The 26,836-nt window shown below is 44.8% G+C and overlaps 1 protein-coding gene and 1 pseudogene across 2 annotated transcripts in view; one reads left to right on the top strand and one right to left on the bottom strand.

The window, feature by feature from the left end:
• Positions 1-26,836, bottom strand: part of adck1 (aarF domain containing kinase 1) — a gene marked incomplete at both ends in the record, with an annotated part of 257,552 nt that overhangs the window by 30,298 nt on the left and 200,418 nt on the right. The window contains one exon of the mRNA XM_083632906.1: positions 10,080-10,229. Within this exon, the coding sequence (XP_083489032.1) occupies positions 10,080-10,229 (150 nt within the window). The remainder of the gene's footprint in view (positions 1-10,079; positions 10,230-26,836) is intronic.
• Positions 19,282-19,764, top strand: LOC310772951 (transcription factor BTF3 pseudogene; annotated as a pseudogene). The gene has a single exon. The product of its transcript is annotated as a transcription factor BTF3 pseudogene (transcript).

The following is a 26,836-nucleotide window of genomic DNA, read 5'->3' on the forward strand; positions in this document are numbered from 1 at the left end:
GTACATCGGACCGGACCGGCAAAACCGGAAATTGACCCATGATGTAAGGGTACTGTAAGGGCAGAGAACCTTCTGGGCAGGTATGGCAGTCTGAGCAGCACGGCACAATTGCTCAACTGGCCTGCGGGCAACGCGGCACAGCAGTCAAGCTGCGTCTGCGAGTCGGCGAAGCCGGCGAGACCTCGAAGCGGGCGAGACCTCGAGGGCAAACTAACGAGGTACGGTACAAATGAGCGATGAGGAGGCCGTACCTCGTTGGATTGAGCACTGCCAGTTAGGGGGCGTGGCGAGGGAAGCTACACGGTCTGTTTCTAGTCCCTCTCAGTTATCACTTATGACCCACTAGAAGTGTGTGGCGGTATATTTATCTGTGGCCGGAGACCCTGCAGGAGACCCTACAGGAGACCCTACAGGAGACCCTGCCCGCCTCCCGTATTTTTTTATTTTCTTATTATTTTGCTGTGGTCGGGACGTTTCTGGCCTGCAAACTTTGGACAACCTGGGATGAGAACGGGTTGTTGCATCCAGCCCGTTCTTACTCCGAAATCGTCCAGGAGCCAACTGTCAAGCTTTTAGCGCCGTCCTTACCTTACTTATCTCACGCTCCAGGGAGCAGTACGCAGCTGTGGTTTCAGGCAAAGGCCAAGCACGCCCTGGTGCTCGTGCTCCAGTACGACTTGGGAAATACGGTAGCACTAGTCTCACTGGGGCTCGTGCGCCAGTACGACTTGGGAAATACGGTAGTACTAGTCTCACTGGGGCTTGTGCTCCAGTACGACTTGGGAAATACGGTAGTACTAGTCTCACGTAGTCAGAACCACCGTCAACGTCATCAAGCTTCCAGAGATGGAGGGTCTGAATCACAAGTCTCTGATGGAAGGCGGCGCCAGACAGATTCCCCGGGCGTAATCTGGTTGGCTGGGCGGTGATGGAAGTGATGTTATACACCGTGTTATTCACCTTATGTTCAGACGCGGGTGTGGGCCAAATTCTTCCGGGTCGTGTTAACACTTCCGGCGGTCACGGCGCAAAATATGAAAGAATGTCATGAAGAAGAGAGTTGTTTTTGTAGCGGACAGTGCAGGGGGTAAAACAAAGAACGTAGCCTACTACTTTGAGCTCGGTACACAGCAAGCAAGCGAGTATCCACTGTTAGCCAGGTCAGATAACGTTATCGTCGACAATGACAAACACTTTCTTGTAAAACATACCTGGACTCAAACAAAGAAAGCTTCAGATCGTTTTCTCTCCTCCGAGCGCTCGAGCCACTTACGTCTATAAGACCCGCAGACGTTAACGCAATTCCCTGGAATGCGAGAATTAACGAGCCAGTTACATGGCGTTGCATTCTTATACATTGCCGTTTGCTTTTATTTGGTATGTTACATACAATTGGCTAAATTATTAGTTAATTCAGAGTTAGATTATATTGGAGCAGCCAGCCATTTTATTTTTCTTTCTTTTTTGCTGGAAGTCACACGACCACACAACCGGGTCAAATGGGCGTGGCTACATAAGGTGAATACACCGCGTCATACAGCGCGCCTCCAACAAGGAAAACACGTTCAGAGTGGAACACCGTGAAGAGAGAAGCGACCGTATTGCAGGAGAAATCCTTTGCAGGGTGCACAAACGGCTGGGCTTGTATCATGCAGTTTGCCAATAAACTCCTCGAGGATAATCGTAAAGTCCTGTTTGATAGATGACTTGGATTGAAATAATCATATTTTATCTATATTATCTGAACTGAATGATTTGGAGCAAAGAAGGCAGGCCAGATTTGAATGGTTTGTTTACAAACAGCAACTGACAATGCTGCAAGTAACATTAGTGACGGCTGCTGTCGCCAGGTCCCGCAACTCGTGGCTATCAGTTCTCCACTACAGAGGACCAAAGTCTATTTCTTGAAAAAATGTGGTTTTGCATTTTTTACAATAGTACACCATATAGTATTTGAACTATCCATTCCATATAAAATGAAGACGTTTTGGGATCATTAAATTCGTTAATCTTGTAAAATAAAAGTCGAGTTCTTTTTTTTTTTACCTCAAACAAAAGGCTCTGTCTTGTATTTGCATACGAGTTTCGATTGTTTCGATTGGCTACTCGGCTTTTGTTTACATTCCTGCACAGTGGAGAATTCACAGGGAATGCCAGTTGTAACGTTAGTGTTTCCCGTAAAACACTAACACCGCGTGCGTGTAGATGGATTGTTGGATTAAAGAAGGTTCTTTAAACGTTATCTGCGAGTGCAGTCCGGGCGCAGAACACAGACAGACATTATGGGACTTATTTAGCCGGCTGCAGCAGTGTGGAGCACTTCCTGGATTTTCCTCGGTGAGTTTGTATTTAATCATGAGCCCTAAAGTTACGTTTTGTTTCCGTTTTAGGACTGTGCGAACATATAGTTATGGATAGATGTGTGTTTTAGCCATAGACTGTATAATATAAATGTTTTAGCACGTTTTGACGTGTGGAGTAGTCGAAGAGTAACAAAGAAAGAAGCGAGTGTTAGGTCAGCGCTGCCGCCATTTTGGCCCAAAAATCGTCTCCTTTTGCGTGGTGTCATCGTCATGGGTGTCTCCAAAGCATGGTGGCTCAGTGGTAGAGCTGTCGCCTCACAGTTAGAAGGTCCTGAGTTCGATTCTCGCCTGGGACACTGTGGGCGCTGTGGTTGTGTTCCCCCCCATATCTTCAGTGCCTACTGCCCAGGTGGGGTATCTCGTCGTAAGGGCCTTTCTCTCTGTGTGGAGTTTGCATGTTCTCCCCGTGCTCCCCCAGGGGGGTTCCTCCGTAGCCTGGGTAAACCCATCCCCCACGTGACCTGCTCTCAGACCTGTTCTCAGTCACTATGGTCTGGTCCCCCGCCTGTGCTAAACGATTTCCTGCGGTTGTTGGGCCCCCCCCGATAGACCGCTCCATTACGCAACCTTCATCCAACCAGCTTTGTGCACAGAGCACATGCGCAGTGCAGCAGATGGCGTCATCGCTCTGCGACCTTTGTTGTTAGCAAGCGAGCTAACACTTTTCATTTCAGTACTGCTAGCACGCAAATGGTTACAACCAGCTACAACCAACCAAGCCCCCCTCCGCCCGAAATGTAAACAGACTCAGAGCTGGCCTACGGATCGATGTGTGATTTCCAGGTAAGAATATGTTATTCACAGGTATATGCCACACTATATATTATCTCAGAAACTAGCGTAATTGTGTTTGGTAAGAAAGACATTCGATAAATGAATGACTTTTCCTCATCGGCTGTGTGGGGGTTAGCGAGGTAACGTTAGCTAGCTAGATTACGGGAGCATTTAACGATCTAATGAATTCTAGAAAAACATGTCAGAAGCTAGCTAACGTTAGCCACGTGTAACATACAGTAACTGCTACGTTTTATATTATTAGAGCTTCCAAGAAGAGAGAACATCGCCTCTGCCAATGACTCCTGTGACGGTGGTCAGGGAATGAAAGAGGAACAGGACAACTGTCTACACGGACCCAAACCTCGATCCCTGCTGCAGATGGCCGCAGATCTGGAGAGATATTTGTGGCTGTGAAGAACAGTCATAATCTATACAGTGATATGATCTAGTTTTCAGGGACACGCTGTCTTATCTGCATAAATCATATTGAATAGTACCAGACAAAACAAATCAAATCAAGCTCATGCAGGGTGTCGGGCAGGCAGCAGTGCATCGCGCACCCCTCTGGAGCTCGCAGAGCTCCAGGCTGCCTCCGGGGCTCGACTCTGCTGCAGCCCGAGGTCGGGTGCAGGGTGTCGGGCAGGTAGCAGTGCATCGCGCACCCCTCTGGAGCTCTCAGAGCTCCAGGCTGCCTCCGGGGCTCGACTCTGCTACAGCCCGGAAATGATCGTGGACTTAATGTTAATCAAAAACGGCCACACTCATAACGGTAAGGTGTGTTTGACCTAGCTAGAAATAACGTTAATGCACTCGCATTTCAGCGTGGTTACAGATGTAGCTGACGCTAGCTAGCTACAGTAGATTTTTGGAGGCTATAGCGTTAACGTGAATGTCATGAAATAGTGAGCGTAGTGTTATACTGTATATTATACATAATCCAGATCATATTCCAGATGCAACCTAGCTAGATGTTAAGCTCCACACTGCTGTATGAGTACAATCAAATCTATCAAGCCTTGATATCATATTCCAACGTGAATTCAGCTGAGGGGTTCGCTCCAGAACGAGACTGTTGCATTCAATATTTGTACACGATACTGTGCAGTAGTTAGTGCAGGCTAGTTAATTGTTGGAAGTAAGGTTTTTGAATTGTAAAAGGCTCACAGCACATGTTGTTTCTGACTTGGATTAATTAATCAAAATTTTCAAAATCTTTACTACTGTAGGCTACTGTCCATTAATAATTACATCAGGTGACAAGCTGAAATGTCAATTCTTATAGCAAATCTAGGTAAATTTCAGACTTTAACGTAGTGTCTTGTCTGAAGTGAATACAAGTGACCTATATTTTTCAATCCTGTCTTTGAATAAAAGTTGTACATTGTGTTATACTTGAAAACCATGTCTTTGCTCCCTTTGTGTTCACAATTACAACAAATCTGGTGATCTGCAGATGATGTAAACTTTTGTAATAAATGTTATCTCTTGTACTTCAACCTCTGTCTAGTCAATTATAGGACAAGATACACTTAGCCTACTGTAACACAGTCTTGGGTTTTGTCTTCATTGCCTAGAATTATTATTATTATTAAAACGATTATGAATTATATTCGCTAAACATTATCTTAACAGACTTACCAGCTTAGGCTTCATTCTGTGATGCGTTTGTTATGGTTTGTTGTTGTTCACTTCCTCCCAGCATGCATTGTGCTACTGTATTTCGCTACTAAATAGCAACCAAATGAGCCGAAATAGATATGAAGGTAGATCTCAATTTTGTGTAATGGTAACACAACCTGCAATTGTATAACATTTCAATATTGGACCAAATAAAACATCAAATGAAAACACCACCCTATGTGAAACATATATGTAATCCTGGGTCTATATATACCCCTCGTCGATTTAACGTGATTTAGGTAAGTGACAGCGTAACGCGCTTCTACGCTTCTACCGGCATCTCCTACTGTGATGTCCGCTCCAATAAATTGGCTCTACTTCACATTTTAGTTTTACAATAAAAACACATTTATGCAATGACTTTACATAATGTAGGCTATATTTATGTGCATCATCCTACCTGCAGCAGGAGAGAGAAAACTTTATAATAGCCTATTACTGTATAGCCTGGATGACGTTAGCTAATGCTACCCAGCCTTACATTGGCATATGCTGTATTTAGCTTGTGGTATTATGTAGGCTACAATAATATTGTATAGCTGGCTAGACAGAGGAGTTTATCTGGAATCAGTGTGACAAGATCCCTGCTGCTAGCTTGTCTGCCTTTCTGTGTCAGAGTATCTAGCTACATTATCTGCATTACATGCTACACCATGCAAATATATTTCGATATAATTCAAACAATTAGCCCACTGTACTACTGGACTGTGTATTGCTGTGAATAAGTTAGATTTGATTGTGTAAAGTGTTACATGTTATATTTTTAACTGAGCTTTGCAGAATTACCTCAACACAATTGTGTTGTGTATCAGCTTTAAATATCCAATATATACAGCATTAAACAAACGACCAGCAGCATTCAAATGTATAAAAACGTTATATTTATTGAAATGTGGTGATCTCATGTCACATTACATAATGTTATGCCCAAATGGTCTACTGCCCAGAAGCGTCACTTTACATGTTTGGTAGGGAATTATTTTAATTATGTTAAACCAGCGTTTATCTTCCATAATGCATTAAATCATAATCACAATGCTATGAAGACATTAGCTGATCACCACAGAGCAGCACAGACAAGTTTATCAGATAATTTCGCCATAAAATGTGTCCAGGTGATCAGCTCTGAAGCCCTGGCTTGTATGGTCCGCTAAAATCCGATTTCGATAACGCTAGGTGTTATTTTGATCAACAGACCTCAACCTCAACAGCTGTTTTCACTTGAATTTCCTCACATAGTTGCATAGCCATATAGCTAGCCAGCTAGTAGCTAGCTCGGGAGCTATGCTTTAGAGAGGCCAAATGCTAACGGCTAGGTAGTGCTAAGCCGCTGCAGCTGTTACACGTCATTGACAAAGACGCACTCTCTGATTGGCCGATCACGGCAGGACTGATGTTGGCAGTCATGCCGTCACTCATTGGCTGCGGGTCTGCGGGAGTCTTTCAATCGCCGCGGAAATCGTTGTGAATGGCCCGGAGTCTAGACGCTAGTGACTGGGAACTGAGAGAGCAGGTCACGTGGGGGCTGGGTTTACCTAGGCTAGTTCCTCCGTATATAACCCCCCCACTAAAAACATGCAGAAGATCAGATCATCACCGTCATCCGACCAGTGACGACAACATCCGAAGTTGGTCCCCGGGCGCTGTACGAGAAAGCGACCACTGCTCCTGGCCTGCCCCCCGGAGGAAAGGACATGCCTGGATGGGTTAAATGCAGAGGACACTTTTCACCGGCCACCGTCAGCATGAGTGTGTTGTGGCCACATGCATGTGTTGTGGTGTTCGTGTGACAATAAAAGACGGGCTTGTCCCGTTACGAGAGTTTTTAATGTAAATGAGCAGCTATTGTTCACTCCCCCATTGCTCACTACCTCAGGTGTGAAAAACTTCTCCAACTTTGAGAGCCGATTTCTCAGCTTCTTGCTTTCCAGAGTGTGAACAATCAAATAAGCATATCTCCTTCCATTTTTTCAGATTACAATGTGTGACACATCATTTGAAAGCTTACAGTCTGCCATTTCATAATCTGTAGAAATCTGAAAAATGACCTCGGCCTAGTTGTGGGTCAAAATGCCAGCAGATGTCACAACATCTTTAACTAACAACTTTAAGTAAATCTATAGATGTTTACATAACCCCACAATTGTTCAGTCTACTTTACTTTATAAGTGTACAAATAAAAAATGAAAAAAGCAATCAGAATAGCTTATTTTAGCATGCCTATTTTTATATTAGATTCGAATCGTATTATTTGTCGTTACTTATTATTTATTACTTATCGTAATTTCCCCATTAAGTTTCATATTATAAATCCTTCATTTACTGTATTCTCTGTGTGTGTCTATGTACGTAATTGTATGTTCACTATGCACGCATGGACACTCAAGTCTCGCCGTCTCCCTCTTAGCACCGCTTAGAAAAACACAACCAATCCCCCAGCTAAGAGCTCTTCATTTGCATACCCACAATGCAGCACTTTACCCAACGCACTGACGACTAATTGATATTTTCCCCCATCGTAAAGCATGCAATATGGTACAGTGTGTACTGTGTAGTAACCAACTGGAATTGACACTGGAAATGATTGTGTGTGTGTGTGTGTGTGTGTGTGTGCGTGCGTGCGTGCGTGCGTGCATGTGCGCGTGCGTGCGTAGTGTGTGTGTGTGTGTAGTTGGGTAACCGCATTTTCAAAAAGTCTGCAAAAGAAAACGCAAAATTGTGCAGGTTTCTGTCCACTACGATTATGCGGATATTAATGACTTGACTTGATCAAAACAGAGTCAGACACCAGTAAAACCATTAAACAAGGGGAAATTAACCACTTTCAATAAAAATGTGAGGTTTTGGGGGGAACAAAAGAAAGAAAAAAATCTGATTTCCCCCCCATTTTCTCCCCAATTGTACTTGGCCAATTATCCCCCCCCCCCCTGCTGCCCCACCCTCTGCCGATCTGGGGAGAACCGAGATTAGCACCATGCTTCCTCCGACACATGCGCAGTTGCCAGCCGCTCCTTTTCACCTGACAGGGGGAGCTTCACCGGCAGGACGTAGCACGTGGGAGGATATTCCCACCAGTTCCCTTCCACCCCGACCAGGCGCCCCAACCGACCAGAGGAGGCGCTAGTGCAGCGACCAGGACACATATCCCCAATCCGGCTTCCCACCCGCAGACACAGACAATTGTACCTGTATGGACGCCCGACCAAGCCGGAGGTAACACGGGGGTGCGAACCGGTGATCCTCGTGCTGGTAGGCAGTGAATCTCCCACTACACTACCCGGACGCCCGGAAAAAGAAAACATTTAAAGTCCCTGGAAACCAGAAATAATTTTTTATTATTTAGCATTTTGAGTTCATCACATATCACAGGAACCTATGTTAATAAGCCACCAGCCAAATTTGAATGATGATGAACGTCGCAAAGTATATAAATTTAGGTGTGACAGTCCCGTTACTTCGCTCGGTTCAGCAGGACTGTCCTCTCTCGCCGGCCGTCTTCGCCGTTGCGCTCGAGCCCCTCGCCTTAAAAAGACGTGCTCACCCAGGTATTGCAGGCCTGAAGGTTGGAGGTATCGAGACGCATATCAGTTTATATGCTGACGACATAATATTATACCTAAATGACTCAGAGAAATCGATACCCCTCTCCTAGAACTAATCACCTCCTTCGGTAGGCTGTCCGGATACACAATTAACTGGACAAAGAGTGACTTTATGCCTCTCTCTTTCTTGGACAATCTCCCATTCAATTTGGCAAAGGACCGCCTCACCTATCTTGGCCTGACAATACCCAGAGATCCTAAATTAATATTTAAGTTTAATTTTGGTCGCATAAACTCAGTTAAGATGGTTTCACTCCCCAGGTTCCACTACTTATGTCAAAACCTCTAAATTGTTCTTACATCTGCCTTCTTCAAAGAGCTGGATTCCATAATCCTGATCTACATCTGGAATGGTAAGAAACATATAATTAAAAAAATTCACTTGCAAAAACCCAAGTCTGAAGGAGGGCTGGCCTTACCGGTGTTCAGACACTACTATTGGGCTGCTAATGTTGCCATCTTCGGCTGTTCTGAATCTTCTTTTCTCCTCCCTACGGCTGTGCAGCAGTCTCTGACGCAGGGGAGGACTGTCGCCAAGAGACTCATTCTGAAGGAGTGGAAGTCCCACTCTCCACCTTCTTTTCAGCTGTGGCTGGCGGACATGGTTTCGGTTGTGCGTATGGAGAGACTCAGGTTCCTGAGGACCAACTCACTTAGGAAGTTCTCAACTATTTGGGACCCGTTCCTGGCCTACGTTGACGAGGTTAGAAACGACAAATAACTCGCCCAGCTAACCTCTCATGGACTCCTTGCATGGGATTTTATGTACAGCATCTCTTACAAGCACCTTATGCGGCTGGTAGCATCAAATTGTAATGTTGGTATGTGTGTGTGTGTGTGTGTGTGTGTGTGTGTGTGTGTGTGTGTGTGTCTGAGTTTGTTTTGCTTTTGTCTGTTCTGAAAATTGAAAAATAAAATATTGAAAGCGTCTGCCAAATGACGTAATGTAATGTAAAAAGAAAAACAAAGCAGACAGACAAACGGCTCTGACAACATAACCTCCTTGGCGGAGCTAACATGTTAGGAGTATGATTTTCAGGCTTAAATAACAAAAAAGGTTAAATGTGACTCACAGTTGAAATGTGGAAAAGCTGTGATCATGAGTGTGTTTACGCCCTCCATCCACCCCGACCACATGACCCTTACTGGCCACCGTGCTATTATTGTATGTGTGTTTACACTCCACGAGCAGGTGCTGGTGTGTGTGGATGTGTTTACACTCCACGAGCAGGTGCTGGTGTGTGTGGATGTGTTTACACTCCACGAGCAGGTGCTGGTGTGTGTGGATGTGTAGAACATGAAAGTACAAGACATCCCTCCAAAACACACTGTACTCTTCCTTAAAAAACAACATCAAATCAGTTGTTTATCAAAAACCTTTTAGCCCGCTGCTGCACTAATAAAAGTGTCTGTGTGTCACGTGTTTTCCCACGTGTGTGTGTGTGTGTGTGTGTGTGTGAGAGATTGTGTGTGTGTGTGTGTGTGTGTGTGTGTGAGAGATTGTGTGTGTGTGTGTGTGTGTGCGTGTGTGTGCGCGCACGTCTGTATACTGCTCTCGCTATTAACCCAATGCCTCAGCCAGCAACATGAAAAATGGACCGCAGTATTAGAACAAATGATATTTTCTTTTTGACCGGCGGCCCGGCGATTTCCCCACCTGATAAAGGCCGTGATCGAGGAGGACAATCTCCGTCTTCTGGCTTTGGGGACACTTGCGAACCAAGACGTTGCCTGGGTGGGGGTCGCAGTGCACAAAGCCTTGGACGAAGATCATTTCGCTGTACATCTTGCCAAGGTTCTCCGAGATCTGTTAGGGACAAGATGGAGGAAAGAGATGTGAACACGTAAGAAATACAACTAGATATGTGGAAAATGGAAAATGGAAAATGAAAAGAAAGAAAGAAAGAAAGAAAGAAAGAAAGAAAGAAAGATGCCCAGGTCGCCGATGATGTCATGTGGCCGAAAGAAAGTGGCCTGGTCGCTGATCACTGGTGGCCAGGTCACTACTAAAGTGATGTCATATATCACCGATGATGTCATAAATCACCGATGATGTCACAGACATAGAGCTCAACAGTGAACGGTTATGCCATGGAGGCAAAACAAATTTCAGTGTAAGCTGACAATAAAGTTGTATCGTATCGTATCGTATCGTAACAGTCACGTCACAGTTCTGTGACGTCACAGTTCTGGAAGGGTACTTCCCCATTCATTCATATTCTGTGTGTGCTAGGTACGTGTACATATTATATCGTGAGAATGAAGAAACTACTCATCTCATAATCCATTCCGGCATTTCCAGCCTGATGATTGAGCGACAGAGGGTTTTAACCAATGGGATATCACTTTGAACGGCAGTGGGTGGGAGCAGCGGTCTTGAACAGCGTTATTAGACCATTAACTCATTAGCTCAATGGCTAACATTAGCGCATTTCGTTGGAGGTATCGCAAAACAACCGGTAAACATATTTTCAAACGTCTCGAACTGGTTATCGAAATTTATACCATGGTCTGGGTGAATACTCGATTCTGATTGGCTGCAAGGTGTCCATTATTTTGTGATATTGTACAGTGATAATGTACACCTAGCTAAATGGTCTGTTCACCGTTCATATCAATGCGCCATATTTTCAACAGTGGTATCAAGAGAGCTGTTTGAGCTCTATACCCCCGTTAAGGGTTAATATGACAATTTTGGAACTTGAGAAAAAAATTTAGTCGGTCAAAGTAATTATTTAAATCACCCCTGTGTGCTCAGTTTATCAAAAATAACTCTTATTTACAATTTTGATTTTCGTTTGGGAGATTTTTTAACCTCGCGTCACCAGGCTCTTCTCGGCGAGAAAGAGGAGATTTCCCTCGGCTCGTGCACGAGCGGGGGCGAGCCCGGCCTTTGAGAGAGAGAGAGAGAGAGAGAGAGAGAGAGAGAGAGAACTCTCTCTGCATTTCACCACATACAGCCCCCGCTGCTCTGTGTCACTTCCTGAAACTCTTCGCTCTTAAACGTTAATATACTTGGCCAATACGTATCTATCATACAAAATAAAGCAAGCTGCCAAACGGTAATGTCTTCATTTAATGTAGAACGCAAAACATCGTTAAACCCGCATTCCTGTGATAAAGTTAACGTTTGAGTCGGCTTTAAAACGGAGGGTGGTGGAGGTGGGAGGGACTATTTTATTTCGTGGAAGACTGATTTACAGTACTTAACAGACATTTAGCCATTTAGATTGCTTTATTTATTACACATGGAAATATAAATGACTGGTCTTATTGTTTTGTTGGCAAGTGACCATGGTATAAGCGGGTTAATGCACGACGAGGTGTACATTATCACTTTTTAAGGGACGACGCGAGAGGCGTGAACCGTCCGAGGCGAAGCCGAGGATGGTTGCCTCCGCGAAGTGACTTACATAGTTTCAGTCACTAAGTGGCGGTTTTAGCCCTTTACTCAGCAAGCTGTAGAGTCTACAACACTACTGAAATCTCTCTGTAGTCTACAGTGTAGACTACAGAGAGATTTACTCAGCAAGCTGGAGACTACAGAGAGATTTACTCAGCAAGCTGTAGACTACAGAGAGATTTACTCAGCAAGCTGCACGCAGACAGACACACACACACACACACACACACACACACACACACACACAATACTACAACTATTATTACTACTACTACTACCACCACCACTACCACTAATACTACTACTACTACTACTATAATACTACTAGTATTACTATCACCACTACTGCTATTACTACTAGTATTACTACTACTGCTGTTGCTGCTAAAATACTATTGACATGAATTAATGGCACCGGGGAAAAACGCCCCCAGTGTGTGAGGGCCTTTACTACTACTAACACACACACTAATACAACTATTACTACTACTACCACGACCACCACCACTACTACTGCTACTACTAGTATTACTACTATCACCATTACTACTACTATCTCACTATTCCTCGAGTCCAAGTCAAGTCCCCAGTGTTTCGACTCCGAGTCAAATTCCGAGTCACCAAGAATAGTCCCAGTCGAGTCTGAGTTGAGTCCCCATTACCGGAGTCCTCGTCCAAGTCTGGGTCCAGAGTTACTGAACATGAGCGTGAATCCGCATGTAGGTGGAACACACGTTTCTGCACTTACAAAATTGAATGTCACAATATTAAAATAGCTATATCTTATACCAAATTATTAGGGCCTATTACAACGGGAAAAAAGTATATCAATTAAGAAGTCCAAGTCCTTGTCTCCAACTTCCGAATGCATGAATGTTCAACTGCAAGTCCATCCAATCCAAGTCCGAGTCATCAGTGCTCAAGTCCAAGTCGAGTCCTGAAAATGTGTCAAGAAGTCCAACTCAACTATCATTACTACTACTAGTACTACTACTACTATTATTACTACTATGACCACTGCTAATACTAGGCTACTACTGTACTACTAGTACTACCACTACTATTATTACTGGTACTACTACTACTACTAGTATTACTACTATGACCACTGCTAATACTAGGCTACTACTGTACTACTAGTACTACCACTACTATTATTACTGGTACTACTACTACTACTAGTATTACTACTATGACCACTGCTAATACTAGGCTACTACTGTACTACTAGTACTACCACTACTATTATTACTGGTACTACTACTACTACTAGTATTACTACTATGACCACTGCTAATACTAGGCTACTACTGTACTACTACTACTACCACTACTAATACTACTACTACTAGTATTACTATGCGGACAAGCCTGCCGGGGCAGGCAATCCCCCCCGACTCCTACCTACCAGCCTGCGGCTTGAGGCTTGCCTACCCCAGGGCAACCATTCCCGGTTCTGGCTGGCCCATGTTAACGGGTCTGCTCCACTACAGCAATAAAATCGACCTATCGACTACTCAAAGCACTTTACGTTACACCGACAGCAGCAGCCATGCAAGGCACTAACTCGGTTAGCTGGTCAGCCGAGTTTGGGATTAGTCTTGCTGGGGACCTTACGATACTGAGACTGGCTCCAAAGTATTGGTAGTGGAGCTCTTACCAAACCTGACGCATCACAATCAGGTCTTAACCTGACCAGGGGTTGTCCAGGCGGGGTTGGGGCAGGTTGACCCTGCAGGCTTGCCCACAATACACATTTCTAGTCATGTTACCGGTCCTACTTATAACCTCAGCAGATAAGGATTCATGACAAGACTGATGATGTTGCAATATTATGCGTAAGTGACTCTGTGACATCATCAGCAACAACATCAGTGATGTCATAAATCACTGATGCCACTGTTTAGTCACAATGTCTATGCATAAATTACATCACCAGTGATTTATGACAGACACTGATGATCTCATAGACATTGTGACATTATCAGTAGGAGCAGTACTAACCACTTAGTGAGTCATGTCATCCATGAGTGATGTCATCGGAGATGTCACTGGAGCACTCATCAGAGAGTGATGATGTCATCATCAAGTGATGTCATCAGTAATGATGCCATCAGTGTGTCATCAGTGGTGTCGCTCATTGAGTGAGGTCATCAGTGATTATGTCATCAGTGATGTCACTCATATATATATTTTTTTACAGTGCACCTGAACGCAACATGCAAGATACCGGCTGAATAAGTGTCCAAATGTTCATGTCATTCTGGCCAATACTCCACTTCTGTTATAACATTTCAGTCTGCAATATGGAATATATCATTACTGTTCTACATTGAAGTAAAAATTTAAATAATTAACTCGTTGGTTTTGGTTGGTTTGGTTTTATTTAGCTTCAAGAGTGCATTTTTGTTCTTGTGTGACCCTCAACAGGCTTTGAGAATCCCCAGCCACTTACTGATACTTAAATTAACCCACTCATATTCTCGTTTATTTCAAGAAAAACATTTTGGCTAGTGGAAATTCTAATTGGCTGGTAACTTTGAAATAGCAGCCATATTGGCAGGTGGTCAAAAAAGTTAATTTCAAGCCCTGCAGGGAGAGCAGGTGGTGACATAGGAGTGAGAAAAGGATATTGGTGGTTAAAGGAACACTCCGCCCATTTTCAACCAGCTTTGTATCCTTAGGACATCAGTAGTATATCAGAAAACTGTAAACGGTTTTGAAGTCTGTCATTTAATTTGACAGTTATTGAGTGTTAAAGTGTGGACCAGTGACATCACTGGTCCACACTAACTCAAATGAATAACTCATTAACTCAAATCAAATCTCAATAACTGTCAAACTATTCATCATTCATCTAGTTTGACAGTTATTGAGAGTTGATTTGAGTTAATGAGTTATTAATTTGAGTTAGTGTGGACCAGTGATGTCACTGGTCCACACTTTAACACTCAATAACTGTCAAATTAAATGACAGACTTCAAAACAGTTTACAGTTTTCTGATATACTACTGATGTTCTAATGATACAAAGCTGGTTGAAAATGGGCAGAGTGTTCCTTTAAGACTGAATAATGACATCACAACTGTTCATTTCAAATGAGTTCTTCCTCAGTCTAAACCTGAATAATGACATCACAACTGTTCATTTCAAATGAGTTCTTCCTCAGTCTAAACCTGAATAATGACATCACAACTGTTCATTTCAAATGAGTTCTTCCTCAGTCTAAACCTGAATAATGACATCACAACTGTTCATTTCAAATTAGTTCTTCCTCAGTCTAAACCTGCCTTCAAATGCTCCACATTTTTCCCGCTGGCTCCTTGGCCGTTCGGCCCCCACCCGTCAGCAAAATGTGGCCCTTGGTGAAAAGTCATTGAAGACCCCTGGCTGCCGTAGACCAGGGGTGGGAAACTGGAGGCCCGCATGTGGCCCCAAAACTCACTCAGTATGGCCCCTGGGTAATTTATTTTCTTTTTCTTTTTACAAGGCAGACGCTTTTGGTTAGGTTAGACCTCCCAAATCTGTGTTTTTATTTTACTGTACATCCCAGAACTAATGGCGTTAGCATTGTCCATCCACATACTGTTTAACATTAGCATTTGAGCTAACACTATTGTAACAAACTATATCCAGGATGCACATTGCACATGCATGTAACATTACTAATCTGATTAATATGACATATTTGGGTGATGTACCCCATCAAATTGCTGTAGTGGGATTATGTATTGCTAGAGCAAAGTTTCTGGTGTCATCTGAATGGAAGAATTACTCAATTTGAATATGAAAAATATTAATGTTGGTATAATAAACTTTGATTACCAGTCCTTATCATCAAATTAGTAGCTATAATTGGGAGTGATGGTGTCAGTAGGCTACTGCTGGAAGTGCACGGTCACAATCTGGCCCTCTGGTAGCGAGGACATTTTTTTGTGGCCCTCTCTATCATCAAAGTTGCCCATCCCTGTTGTAGACTGCCATTGTAGTGCTAAGTTGTGATGGCTGTATCACACATTGTACTGCACGCACAGTGACGATAAAAGCATCCACATTCTACATTTAATATCAGCAATATGGCAAATAGGCGAATCTCCAAAAATGTTGTGCGAATTAATGCCTTTAAAGTCGAGGTGAACCCGTTCGTCTGAGTCCGTTTCAGACTGAAAACAAATTGAGAGGCGGACCATATACGGTGTCGATGATTTGATTTGACAATTCTGTCAACTGGCTTTGGCATCGGCCAATCCTGGCGTGTTCCACCCCCAAATCGGGTGGGATTAAGCGTGTTGTCGTGCTACGCAAGTGGGATCCGCGGAGTACCAGGCAGCCACCGGCTTCGTGCGGAGCGAGCGGACAATTCGATGCATGGGTGCTGCCCCATGGGTGCAGCCAGGGAGGCTGTCAGGCTCGGAGGCACGCGCCATTATCGTTATAAATGTAAATAATATTCCTGGAATGCGTGTTTAACGAGCCAGTTACATTTCTTTGCATTCTTAGAGATTATAGTTTTTGTTTTTTATCCATGTTTCTAACAATTGGCCAAGTCAGTAGTTAGTTTATGGGATAGGAATTCTGCCAGATGACAGGCCCTAGGCGCCATTTTCTACTTCATTTGGAAGAAAAAATTATCCTGAAATGAACATTTGATTGACAGCTGCATGTCGTGATATGATTGGTTGAAATGGGGTAGAAATTTGATAGTACTAGGTGACGTCAGCAAACTGTACATTACTGTTATCAATGAAATCTTGAAAAATGAACTTTTGATGTGAAAAAGTGTGAAAAACTAAAGAAATTACATTTTTGTGATTTTTTTTTGCATACATTATTAAATAGGTGCACTGCATACCCAGGTATTTGAAGTCATTTTTGGGTTCAGCTCGACTTTACCGTTAGTGCGACCACTATTTTGACTGGGGGCTTTTGTTATTTTGGTTGGCGGCTTTCTGAAATGTATCTCTGATGTAGTCTACATTGAAAAATGTAATTAAAATCCTGCCTCGCATAAACACTGCGATTCCTGGCTGGCTGCAGCCTGCAGACTAGTGTGCAGCACACGTCTCCACCTTTCCCCCACTCTCTACACCGGAGATTTTCCTCATATTTAGAAACAACGATGCCTCATGTCTGGGTAACTCCGGGAAATACCGGATTTAAAAAATATATATATTTCCTCCCCGATTCTTTATCCCATTTCTATCCCCCGTTAGTGCCAACTTTTAATTTATTTATCCTGGTTGCTGCTCCACCCTCTCCCAATCTGGGGAGAGCCGAAACTGGCTCCATGCTTCCTCCGAGACATGGGCAGTTAGCCAGCCGCTTCTTTTCACCTGACAGAGGAAGCTTCACCGGTAGGACATAGCACGTGGGAGGATCATCACGCTATTCCAACGAGTTCCCCTCCCTCCGACAGGGGCATAGGCAGAAATTAAATTATGGGTGGGCCTGGATGAAATTGGTGGGGCAATTGCATGACGAAATTTTGCGCGGGAAGCGCGCAAAATTCCTAGATGTCATGAAGTCGTCATGCATTAGAGTCTGGAGATGATGTGCCCTGCGTTTTTAAGCTACAAAACCATTAGCTATCAAGGCAGCAGCAAGTTTGCCTCTAGAAAACAATTTTTTTTTTTTTTTTTGGGTGGGCCAGGGTGGGAGGTGGGTGGGCCTGTGCCTACCCAGGCCCACCCGTGCAGACGCCCCTGCCCTCCGACCAGGCGCCCCAAACGACCAGAGGAGGCACCACATCAGCGACCAGGATATTGCATGTTTTGGTGAAGGGGTTCCTATATGAAGGAAACCCCCAGGGATCATGGGGAGAACATGCAAACTCCACACAGAAAGGCCCTTTTGATGACCCCACCCGGGCGGTGGGCACTCGAGGACATGCGGACGGGCACGCATTCCTTCAGCGCTCACAGCGTCCCAGGTGGGAATCGAACCCAGGACCTTCTAGCTGTGAGGCGACAGCGCTTACCACTGTACCACCATGCCCCCCCTATGGGAAATACCTGATTTAACAAGCATAGCCCAGAGTTCATGTTTGGAAATGGCTTGAGAGACAGCCATTGAGACATGTGCCTGTCCTCCCTATCAATCCCATTCTCATAGTGAAGAATGCATCTAGCTTCACCTTAACACGTTCACTGCTGTTGACGAGTCAACTCGTCAAGCAGAAACCAACGGTTGACTGCCAATGACGAGTCAACTCGTCAAAAAAAAAAAAAAAAAAATTTGACGGTGGGACGTGGATCAAACCCTTTTACGTCTCCTATAAAAATATGGGAGCCACCGAACGTGTACAACCCATTCCACCGACCCACTAAGTGGCGACAGTGCTCTCCAGACTAGAGAAAGCGAGCCAAAACTGCAGGGAAAAGCGTGAGGAAACCATTCTCATACTGTAGAATGGTTTGGCGAAAACGCTTTCGCGCTGGCGCACAACGGTGGGGGGTTCCAAGAATAGACTGGGTGCAACACACTTTGACACGCGGCATAAAGCCCAGAATCGCAAAAGCTTCATCAAAGCTCTCAACCGAAACCCCAAGAAACGAGCGAGCCCCATCCAGGCTCGCCCGACGAGGGGCCGCCAGGCAGCAGACAGGCAGCAGAAACTCGCTTGTGACACACCCGCTGCAGAGCCAAGGAGGGAGGAGGAGAACGCCCACGGAGGGAGGAGTTTGAAGGAGAGGGGGGTGCGGGTGCTGTTATGGAGGAAAATACTGTTCAGAACAAATTGTTTAGATGTCTGATGTCTTTGATGCCAAAAATAAATGGTTAAAGTGACTGTTCTATCGAATTTCACAAAAAGGCATTTTTCTCACCTTTCATTTTCAGACGCTGAAACCATGCTGTATTCAACTGCTAATGCCTACATAACTACTAACTCTACAAACTAACTCTTTTAGACAGAGAAAGCACACATTCTATTAGTTCTTTTGAGATATTTTGTGTTCACAAAATCCTAGCAGAAAATAATCCTCGGCTCTTGAAAGATGAGCCAGAATCCTCAAAAAAAAAAACTTGGCAGAAGCTACCTACAGTAAAAAAAAAACTATTGGCAGTGAATGTGTTAACAGTTACAGTAGAAATTAGTTTCACCTCCCCCCTGCCTCCTTCCCTCGATGCATCACCGATTACATCACAATTGCTCAGGTGCCATCACTGATGACATCACTACTGATGACATCACAATTGTCGAGTGACATCACTGATGCCATTATCACTGATGACATCTCACCGATGACATCACAATTCGATGCCGATGCATCACCGATGACATCACAATTGCTCCGGTGACATCACTGATGACATCACAATTGTCTGCACATGGCATGGAGCATTGGTGATGTAGACATTGTGACATCATTAGTGATGTCATAAACCCTTCCTTGCAGAGCTTTGAAGTAGGACTTTTTTTCCCAAGCTTCCATTGACTTTGTGATCGGCGTCTCTTATGGAGTCGATGATGAACAAGGAGAAACTCGCCAAACTGCAAGCGCAGGTTCGCATAGGCGGCAAGGGGTCAGCCCGCAGAAAGAAGAAGGTGGTGCACAAAACAGCTACAGTAGATGACAAGAAACTGCAGTTCTCTCTCAAGAAACTGGGAGTGGACAACATCTCTGGCATTGAGGAGGTGAACATGTTCACAAGCCAGGGGACAGTGATCCACTTTAACAACCCAAAGACTCAGGCCTCCTTGCCTGCCAACACCTTCACCATCACAGGCAACGCTGAGATCAAGCAGCTCACAGAGATGCTCCCTGGAATCCTAAACCAGCTGGGAGCCGACAGTCTCACCACCTTAAGGAGGTTAGCAGAGACCCTACCTAAGCCAGCTGGAGAGAACAAAGCCCTCATGATTGCTGCTGAAGAGGAGGATGATGTTCCAGATCTTGTTGAGAACTTTGATGAGGCTTCAAAGAACGAGGCAAACTAACAAACACCATCAACATTTCAAAGCTCTTGACATGCCATATTTTGACAACAGCCTTTACTTTATAATCTACCTGTTTGCTTTGTGGCTACAAATTACAAGTTCCTCTTATCTTAAGATAAGGCAGCCCGGAGGAGACTAGACGGATTCACTTTCATTTATGGACGAGATATTATGAGGATATGAACAGCTACATTGCAGAAAATATGTTATTTGCAGTCTGTACTACGTATGCCCCATTCGCCCGTTTTGGCCAGTTCCAGACTACTCGGACCTGAATATCTTCTATGGCGAACCAAAGGGTTTCTAACCCTCTGGGTGAGTGAAACATCATATTTTAAGCTGGAAATAAGGTCCGGGTGTAAAAAAAAAAGCTGATAAGTAAATGCGACATCATGACAACCCTTACCTACCCTTTTGCCTTGATCTGCTGTCCCAGTGAAAATGTATTCAATGCATACCTTCATCTTTCTCACACGGCCTCTCCTGCGTTGTGATGCAAACACCCAAAAAATTTACAGCTGGAATCAAACGTAATAAAGATTACCGTAAATTTCGGACTATAAGCCGCGGCTTTTTCCCCGTTTTTTGGCCCTGCGGCTTATATAACGGTGCGGCTTATCTATGTATTTTATCAGCTAACGGCCGCTCGGGGACCTCCAAAATCTATGGATGTTGGTATGAGGCAGAACGAGAGCAAGACAGACATTACGAGAGCGAGACCCTGATTGGATGATGTTGCAAAAAATGTGCCTCGCGACCTGATTGGAGCACTGTGCCACTACGCTCTCTCAGCCACTACAGTACAACACCCTCCCTCCTCCCTCGCTCCGGGGGGAAAATGGCAGCGATTGAGCCTGAAAGACAGTCTGAATGAAATTGAATGTAACATTCCCAATTCTATGTATTACATTCTAAAAAACTAACGGCAACATTTTGGAAGGCTAAGCCACACAACTAGCTCGTTGTAATCTAACATCATGCTTCAAAAGATGGAGAACTGGCTGTGTTACGACGATGGCGGCAAGAAGAAGAAGGAAAGAAGGAAATCGAGCAGCAGCACGTAACCTTGGCATCAGGGTGTTGACACAGAGAGCAGACGGCCGAGGTGTGTCCACCGTTCAGATCCGACTGAAGGCCAAAACAGTCGCCACCGAAATGAAAATTGAACATTTTAGAGGTGGACCATCCTGGTGTTTCAGATTTATGAGACGAAAGGGACTGTCCGTCAGGGCGCGGACGACTGTGTGTCAGCAACTCCCTCCCGACTACCAGGAGAAAATTACAAACTTCGGCGAATTCACACAAAGAAAGATCAAGGAATATTCCATCGGACCGGAGCAGATCATAAATATGGATGAAGTGCCTTTGACGTTCGACCTGCCTCTCACTAGGACTGTTAACAAGAAAGGTGAATCGTCCATCACGTTGAGAACCACAGGTCACGAGAGAACGAATTTCACTTGTGTTCTTGGCTGCACAGCATCTGGAGTAAAGCTCCCGCCGATGGTGATTTTTAAGCGTCTCACAATGCTGCCAAAAGAAAAGATCCCCAGCGGGATATGCTTGTTTTGTTGAAATGTTAATAAATGGGAGCTTCCCCAAACAGCCATCTCTTTCCCGACAATCCCCTCTGTGCACGAACCCTTACATATGGTAATTAAACATCAAAACACCCGCGGCTTATAGTCCGGTGCGGCTTATATGTAACAAACAGGCAATTTTGCTGCTGCGGCTTATACTCAGGTGCGCCTTATAGTGCGGAAATTACGGTACATTTAAATAAAAAACAAGCCCATATTCGCAATAGCTGCAACCAGGCGCGTATCATCCACACTATTGTGAAATTTGTTATTAAAATTTGTTATTAACCACCCAGTAAAATTTGAACTGAATTGAATGTCGCCAAGTATAATAATAATAATAATAATAATAATAGGTAGAACTTATATAGCGCTTTTCTGAATACTCAAAGACGATTTACATGAAAACAAATAACCATATAACATAAAACGTACACAGATACAGAACAAATACAAATATAGAGGTTACATAGTGTAGAAAATGTAAGTTCCATTGGCTCATTTTATAATCAATAAGCAATAATTGCATACACAGTAGTTATTGGTAGGAGTTGTAAATGCATGTCACATAAGACAGACTTTAAGACAGACGCCATACTCGGATAACCTATAAGGCCCATTAGCAGCTCTTTCTATCTCACACTGCACTGTCATGGTGGCCTTGCAGGGCTCAGAGTTGCCTTCAAAACCTGCGTCAAGACAGATGCAGATGCAGGTTCACATAGTTACATATTTCATTCCATTCTTAAATTCCATTCCACATAAACAGACAGCTTATGTCATGTTGGCCGTGAGCGGAGCACAGTGACAAGCTCACTCAGAGATGTGGCCTTGCTGGACTTCTGTCTTGGCTACAGTCATCTTCTCTTAACTCCTGTCCTTGCTTCTGTGAGCTGCTCAAAGCATAGTTTGTGAAGAGCCTAAAGCCTTTGACTGTGTGTCCTTCTGTACTGAGCTCCTGATCTGGAAACAAGCAAGCTTCTCCAGGGAGACAGTCTCTGTGAAAATTGAAATCTTCTACTTGTAAAGATGTATGTTTGGCTGAATACAATTCTGTGAGACAACTTTCCTGACTCCTGGCTTCATTAGTATTTTGATGTCACAACTGGATTTCTCTGGTCACCGGTCTCATATTGGCTTGAGATGCTGTTGGTTAATGCGGGAGAAGAATGTTGATACTGATACAAATTCCATTCTACAACAAATAGTGAAAGACGATGGTGGAGGTGGAAGCAGTGGCGGCCGGCCACTAGAGGGCGCCAGGGCGCCGCCCCACCTACCCACGTGGGAAAAATAAAACTTATTATATTATATATATATATATTTTTATGAGCGAGGTGAATATTAGATAGTAAGTATATAATCTGCAATAAATATGTAGATTCATAATGATCTACATGTGTACTGTTTTGGGTCAACTACTTTCTGCCACGGACGCCGTCCGGGGACTTCCAGCTTCCACCAGTGCTAAGCCAGGATCTGTGTAAATTCACACATGCGCTGTTCACTCTCAAAACAAAGGGATTCGGGGCGCTGTTATCTAGCGACCAGGTGGAGGTGGGGCCAGGTAGAGCGACGGCAATGCATTCTTGACGGACTCTCTATTTGCATGCACGAACGTGCTTTCCTCATAGGTAATGTAATGTAACAGTTACATTACATTACCTATGAGGAAAGCACACTCATTCACATGCTGTGGGAAGTCCTTCTTCCAAAGTGTTTATGCCATGTGCTTTTCAAGTAAATATGGATGCTAATGAGGGAAGTTTGATGTAGAGATCAGAGGGCTGCTGACCAGGTTACTGTGTCTATTTCTGTAATCTGCTCCGTGATTGATATGCCTACTAATCTGTTGCCCATATGATTCAGAAGGTAGCCTACTAGTAGGCTAACGTCCGTTACTACTTCCTTGATTTAGGGCTGGAGTGGATGATAATTCAATAGACCCTTCTCACGGGGGCCATTTTGTGTCAAAAAGGCAGGATAATCACAGGTGCAAGCAAAACACTAATGAGGGTTTCCATCTTCCATGATTGGAAGTTGGAAACCCTCATTAGTGTTTTCTCATCAGGATTCCGTGTGTCTTATTACATCATAACAGCATACATTACAGCATAATTCAAGATTTACTCTCTTACTTGCTTCCCTGCCCACTGTCCGTGAGCTTGCTTGTTTCTCTCCCCTGATGTCCTTAAACTTGGTCTAACCGAGTCACCACCTGCCCCATCAAACCATCGCCACCGACATCTCTCCCTTCCTCAGTACCCTTATCAATTCCTCTCTGTCCGGTGGTCTTGTTCCGGCTGCTCTAAAAGACTGCCAGAGTCAAGTCCCTGCTTAAAAAAACCCTCCCTTGACCCTGCTGCTATCCAGAACTACAGAGCTGTATTTTTCTTGAGAGAGCAGTTCCCAAACAAGTTTCTCTGCATCTTTCGCAGGATGACCTCCTGGATCATCTTCAATCTGGTTTGAAGGCTTCTCACTCTACTGAGACAGCTCTCCTGAGTCCTGGCAGTCACAGAGGCACTGCCCACTGCTAGGGCTTCATCCCTCTCCTCTGGCCTTTTCCTCCTGCCGTCAAATCCTGATCTCCATTCTATCTGAACTGGGAATCACTGGATCTGCTCACTCCTGGTTTGCATTCTACTGCATCTCTAATTGCTCCTACCAGGCCTCCTGGAGGGATCTCTGTCCAGAACCTGCACTCTTAACACCGGTCAGTCCGAGGTCCTATCCTATTTACTCTCTATACTAAATCCCTCGGCTATGTTATCTCCTGTCATGGCTTCTTCTATCACCGTTATGCCCATGACTCAGCTGTACCAATCATTTCCACCCTCAGACACACAAATTGATGAAAGTATCTCCACATGTCTCAAAGACATCAGTGCTTATCTCAAGCTCATTCTTGAAAAGAGAGAGGTACCCTTTATCCCTGGGAAAGATTGCCCTCTCACAGACCTCTCCATCTCAATTGACAACACCACTGCCTTACCCTCACAGATTGCGAAGAACCTGGGGTCACCCTGGACAATCAGCTGCCGTGATCTGCATACATTGCTACCACTACCTGCTGCTGTATGTTCTCCCTGTACAGCATTCAAAAAATTTTAGCTTTGCTTACCAGAGAAACGGCACAGCTCCTGGTCCAGGCACTCTGGCTGTGCTACAGTACCTGCCTCTGCCATCAGACTGTTGTAGCTCATACAGAACACTGCTGCCCATCTGGTGTTAAACCAACATAAATTCTATCACATCACTCACCTTTTCCGATCAAGTCACTGGCCCGCTGAGGCTGCTACAGCCTCTAAAAGACAGTCAGCCGTGGACATTTTTCCTCCAGAGAGGGTTAGGGTTAGGGTTAGGCAGCTTGGCCAAAGAGGGCAAATGGGCTGTTGCTCGGGCAACAATAGGCCGTGCTTGTGCACATCCTTGGTCATGGGGCAAAGACGAACTGATTAACTTTCAACACCCACTGGCCAAAAGGGAGTGTGGCAACAGCCGTGGCCAATCACAAAAAGGCACTTAACTTCCACATGGATTCATCTAACACCACAAAACTTTGTAGACAAGTAGATCATGGGCCAACTTAGAAGTGATTACTTTTCCACGCCCACTGAGCAAAAGGGGTCGTGGTCGTCCAATGTGTGGAGTTTGCATGTTTTCCCGTGTTCGTGTGGGTTTCCTCCCACCATCAAGACATGATAGACTCTTGTGAAGGCGTGCCCCTGACCAAGGATCTGTAGTTGGGCGTTTAGCCTGCATGAACCCAGCCTTCAACCTGACGACATCACAGACTATGTCTGTTGTGACTGATAGTACATGGAGGTCATGTGGAGGCTGGGTTTACCCAGGCTAGCGCTTAACTTCCACACGGATTCACGTAACACCACAAAACTGTGTAGACAAGTAGGCCATGGGCCAACTATGAACTTTAGCTTCCCACGGCCACTGGACAAAAGGGGGCATGGTAATGGAGTGGCAAATCACAAAACGGATTTACGTAACACCACAAAACTGTGTTGAAAGGTTCGCGGAGGTATGCACTCTACCGAGTGCCCTCTAGTTCATAATGCTATGGCCAATCACAAAAATGTGCTTCCAAATGTATTCACGTAACACCACAAAACTTTGTAAAAAGGTTGGTCATGGGCCAAGGAATAACTGATTAACTTTCCACGCCCACTAGCTAAATGGGGGCATGGCAATGGCTGTGGCTAATCACAGAACAGATTTACGCAACACCACAAAACTTTGTTGAAAGGTGCGCGGAGGTATGCACTCTACCGAGTGCCCTCTAGTTCATAATGCTAATTGCTGAGCATCAAGCAGTAGTATTTTTCCTCACCCTCCATTGTGCAATGTAGTTACAAACTACCTCAGAGAACTTTAAACCTTCTCATCTTTGTGATGAGCAGCATTGTCTTTGCATGCATTACTTTTAGCAAGCTACTGGTATAGGTGGTTATAATGATAAAATACAACGCTGGGCTATAAAGGTCAATTGTTTTGCATATTTTTGTGTCCGAGGTCATCCAAACCCTAAGGTTTGTTGTCTGTTGTTCCGGCCTAAATTGAATCCGAGCTCCTTGTGGTGCTGTTTAATGATTGAGGCTTGTTTGCACCCATCATTCTAGACCCAGGAATATGCATCAGATCCCCCTTTGTCAACAAATTACATCCCTCTATGCTGACTATGCTATCTTAGCCTAATACTGATAACTGGTTATACCATGATATGAGATCTGAGACTGGGACGGCCCCGCTGGATGGGAGGTCCCTGGACCCTCTGTGTACAGGAGTGCCTCCAGGCCTCTGTTCCCTTGGCCTCTGGTCTCTCTGTGCTGCTGACTGCAAGTCTGACTTCGTCTCCACTCTGGCCGGTGTTGTGGGAGTAACTTTGACAACATGCGGGAAGAGTCCTGAGACTGGGACGGCCCCGCTGGGTTGGAAGTCCTTGGGCCCTCTGTGTACAGGAGGAGTGCCTCCCGGCCTCTGTTCCGTTGGCCTCTGTGCTGCTGGATGCAAGTCTGTCTTCACCTCCACTCTGGCCGGTGTTGTGGGAGTAACTTTGACTATGTGGCGGTAGAGTCCAGAGACTGGTACGGCACCGCTGGGTGGGAGGTCCCTGGGCCCTCTGTGTACAGGAGTGCCTCCAGGCCTCTGTTCCCTTGGCTTATGGTCTCTCTGTCGTTTCTGTGCTGCTGATTCCAAATCTGTCTTCACCTCCATTGTGGCCGGTGCAGTGGGAGTGATTTTGACAATGTGGGGCAAGAGTCCTGAGACTGGGACGGCCCCGCTGGGTGCGAGGTCCCGCATGTTGCCCTCTCTGGCCGACCGGGCCTTCTTCTCCTCCACATGCAGATGCACGCTGCCTCTGAACTTGATGGGCCTGTTGTTGCTGATGATCTTCTGTACAGGTTCAGAGGCATCAAACACCACGAAGCCAAAGTTTGGCTGCTTCCCTCCGTTTTTGATCCTCAGCTCAAGGA

The sequence above is a fragment of the Poromitra crassiceps genome (genome assembly GCF_964638095.1).
Source record: "Poromitra crassiceps genome assembly, chromosome: 3".
Lineage (NCBI taxonomy): Eukaryota > Metazoa > Chordata > Actinopteri > Beryciformes > Melamphaidae > Poromitra > Poromitra crassiceps.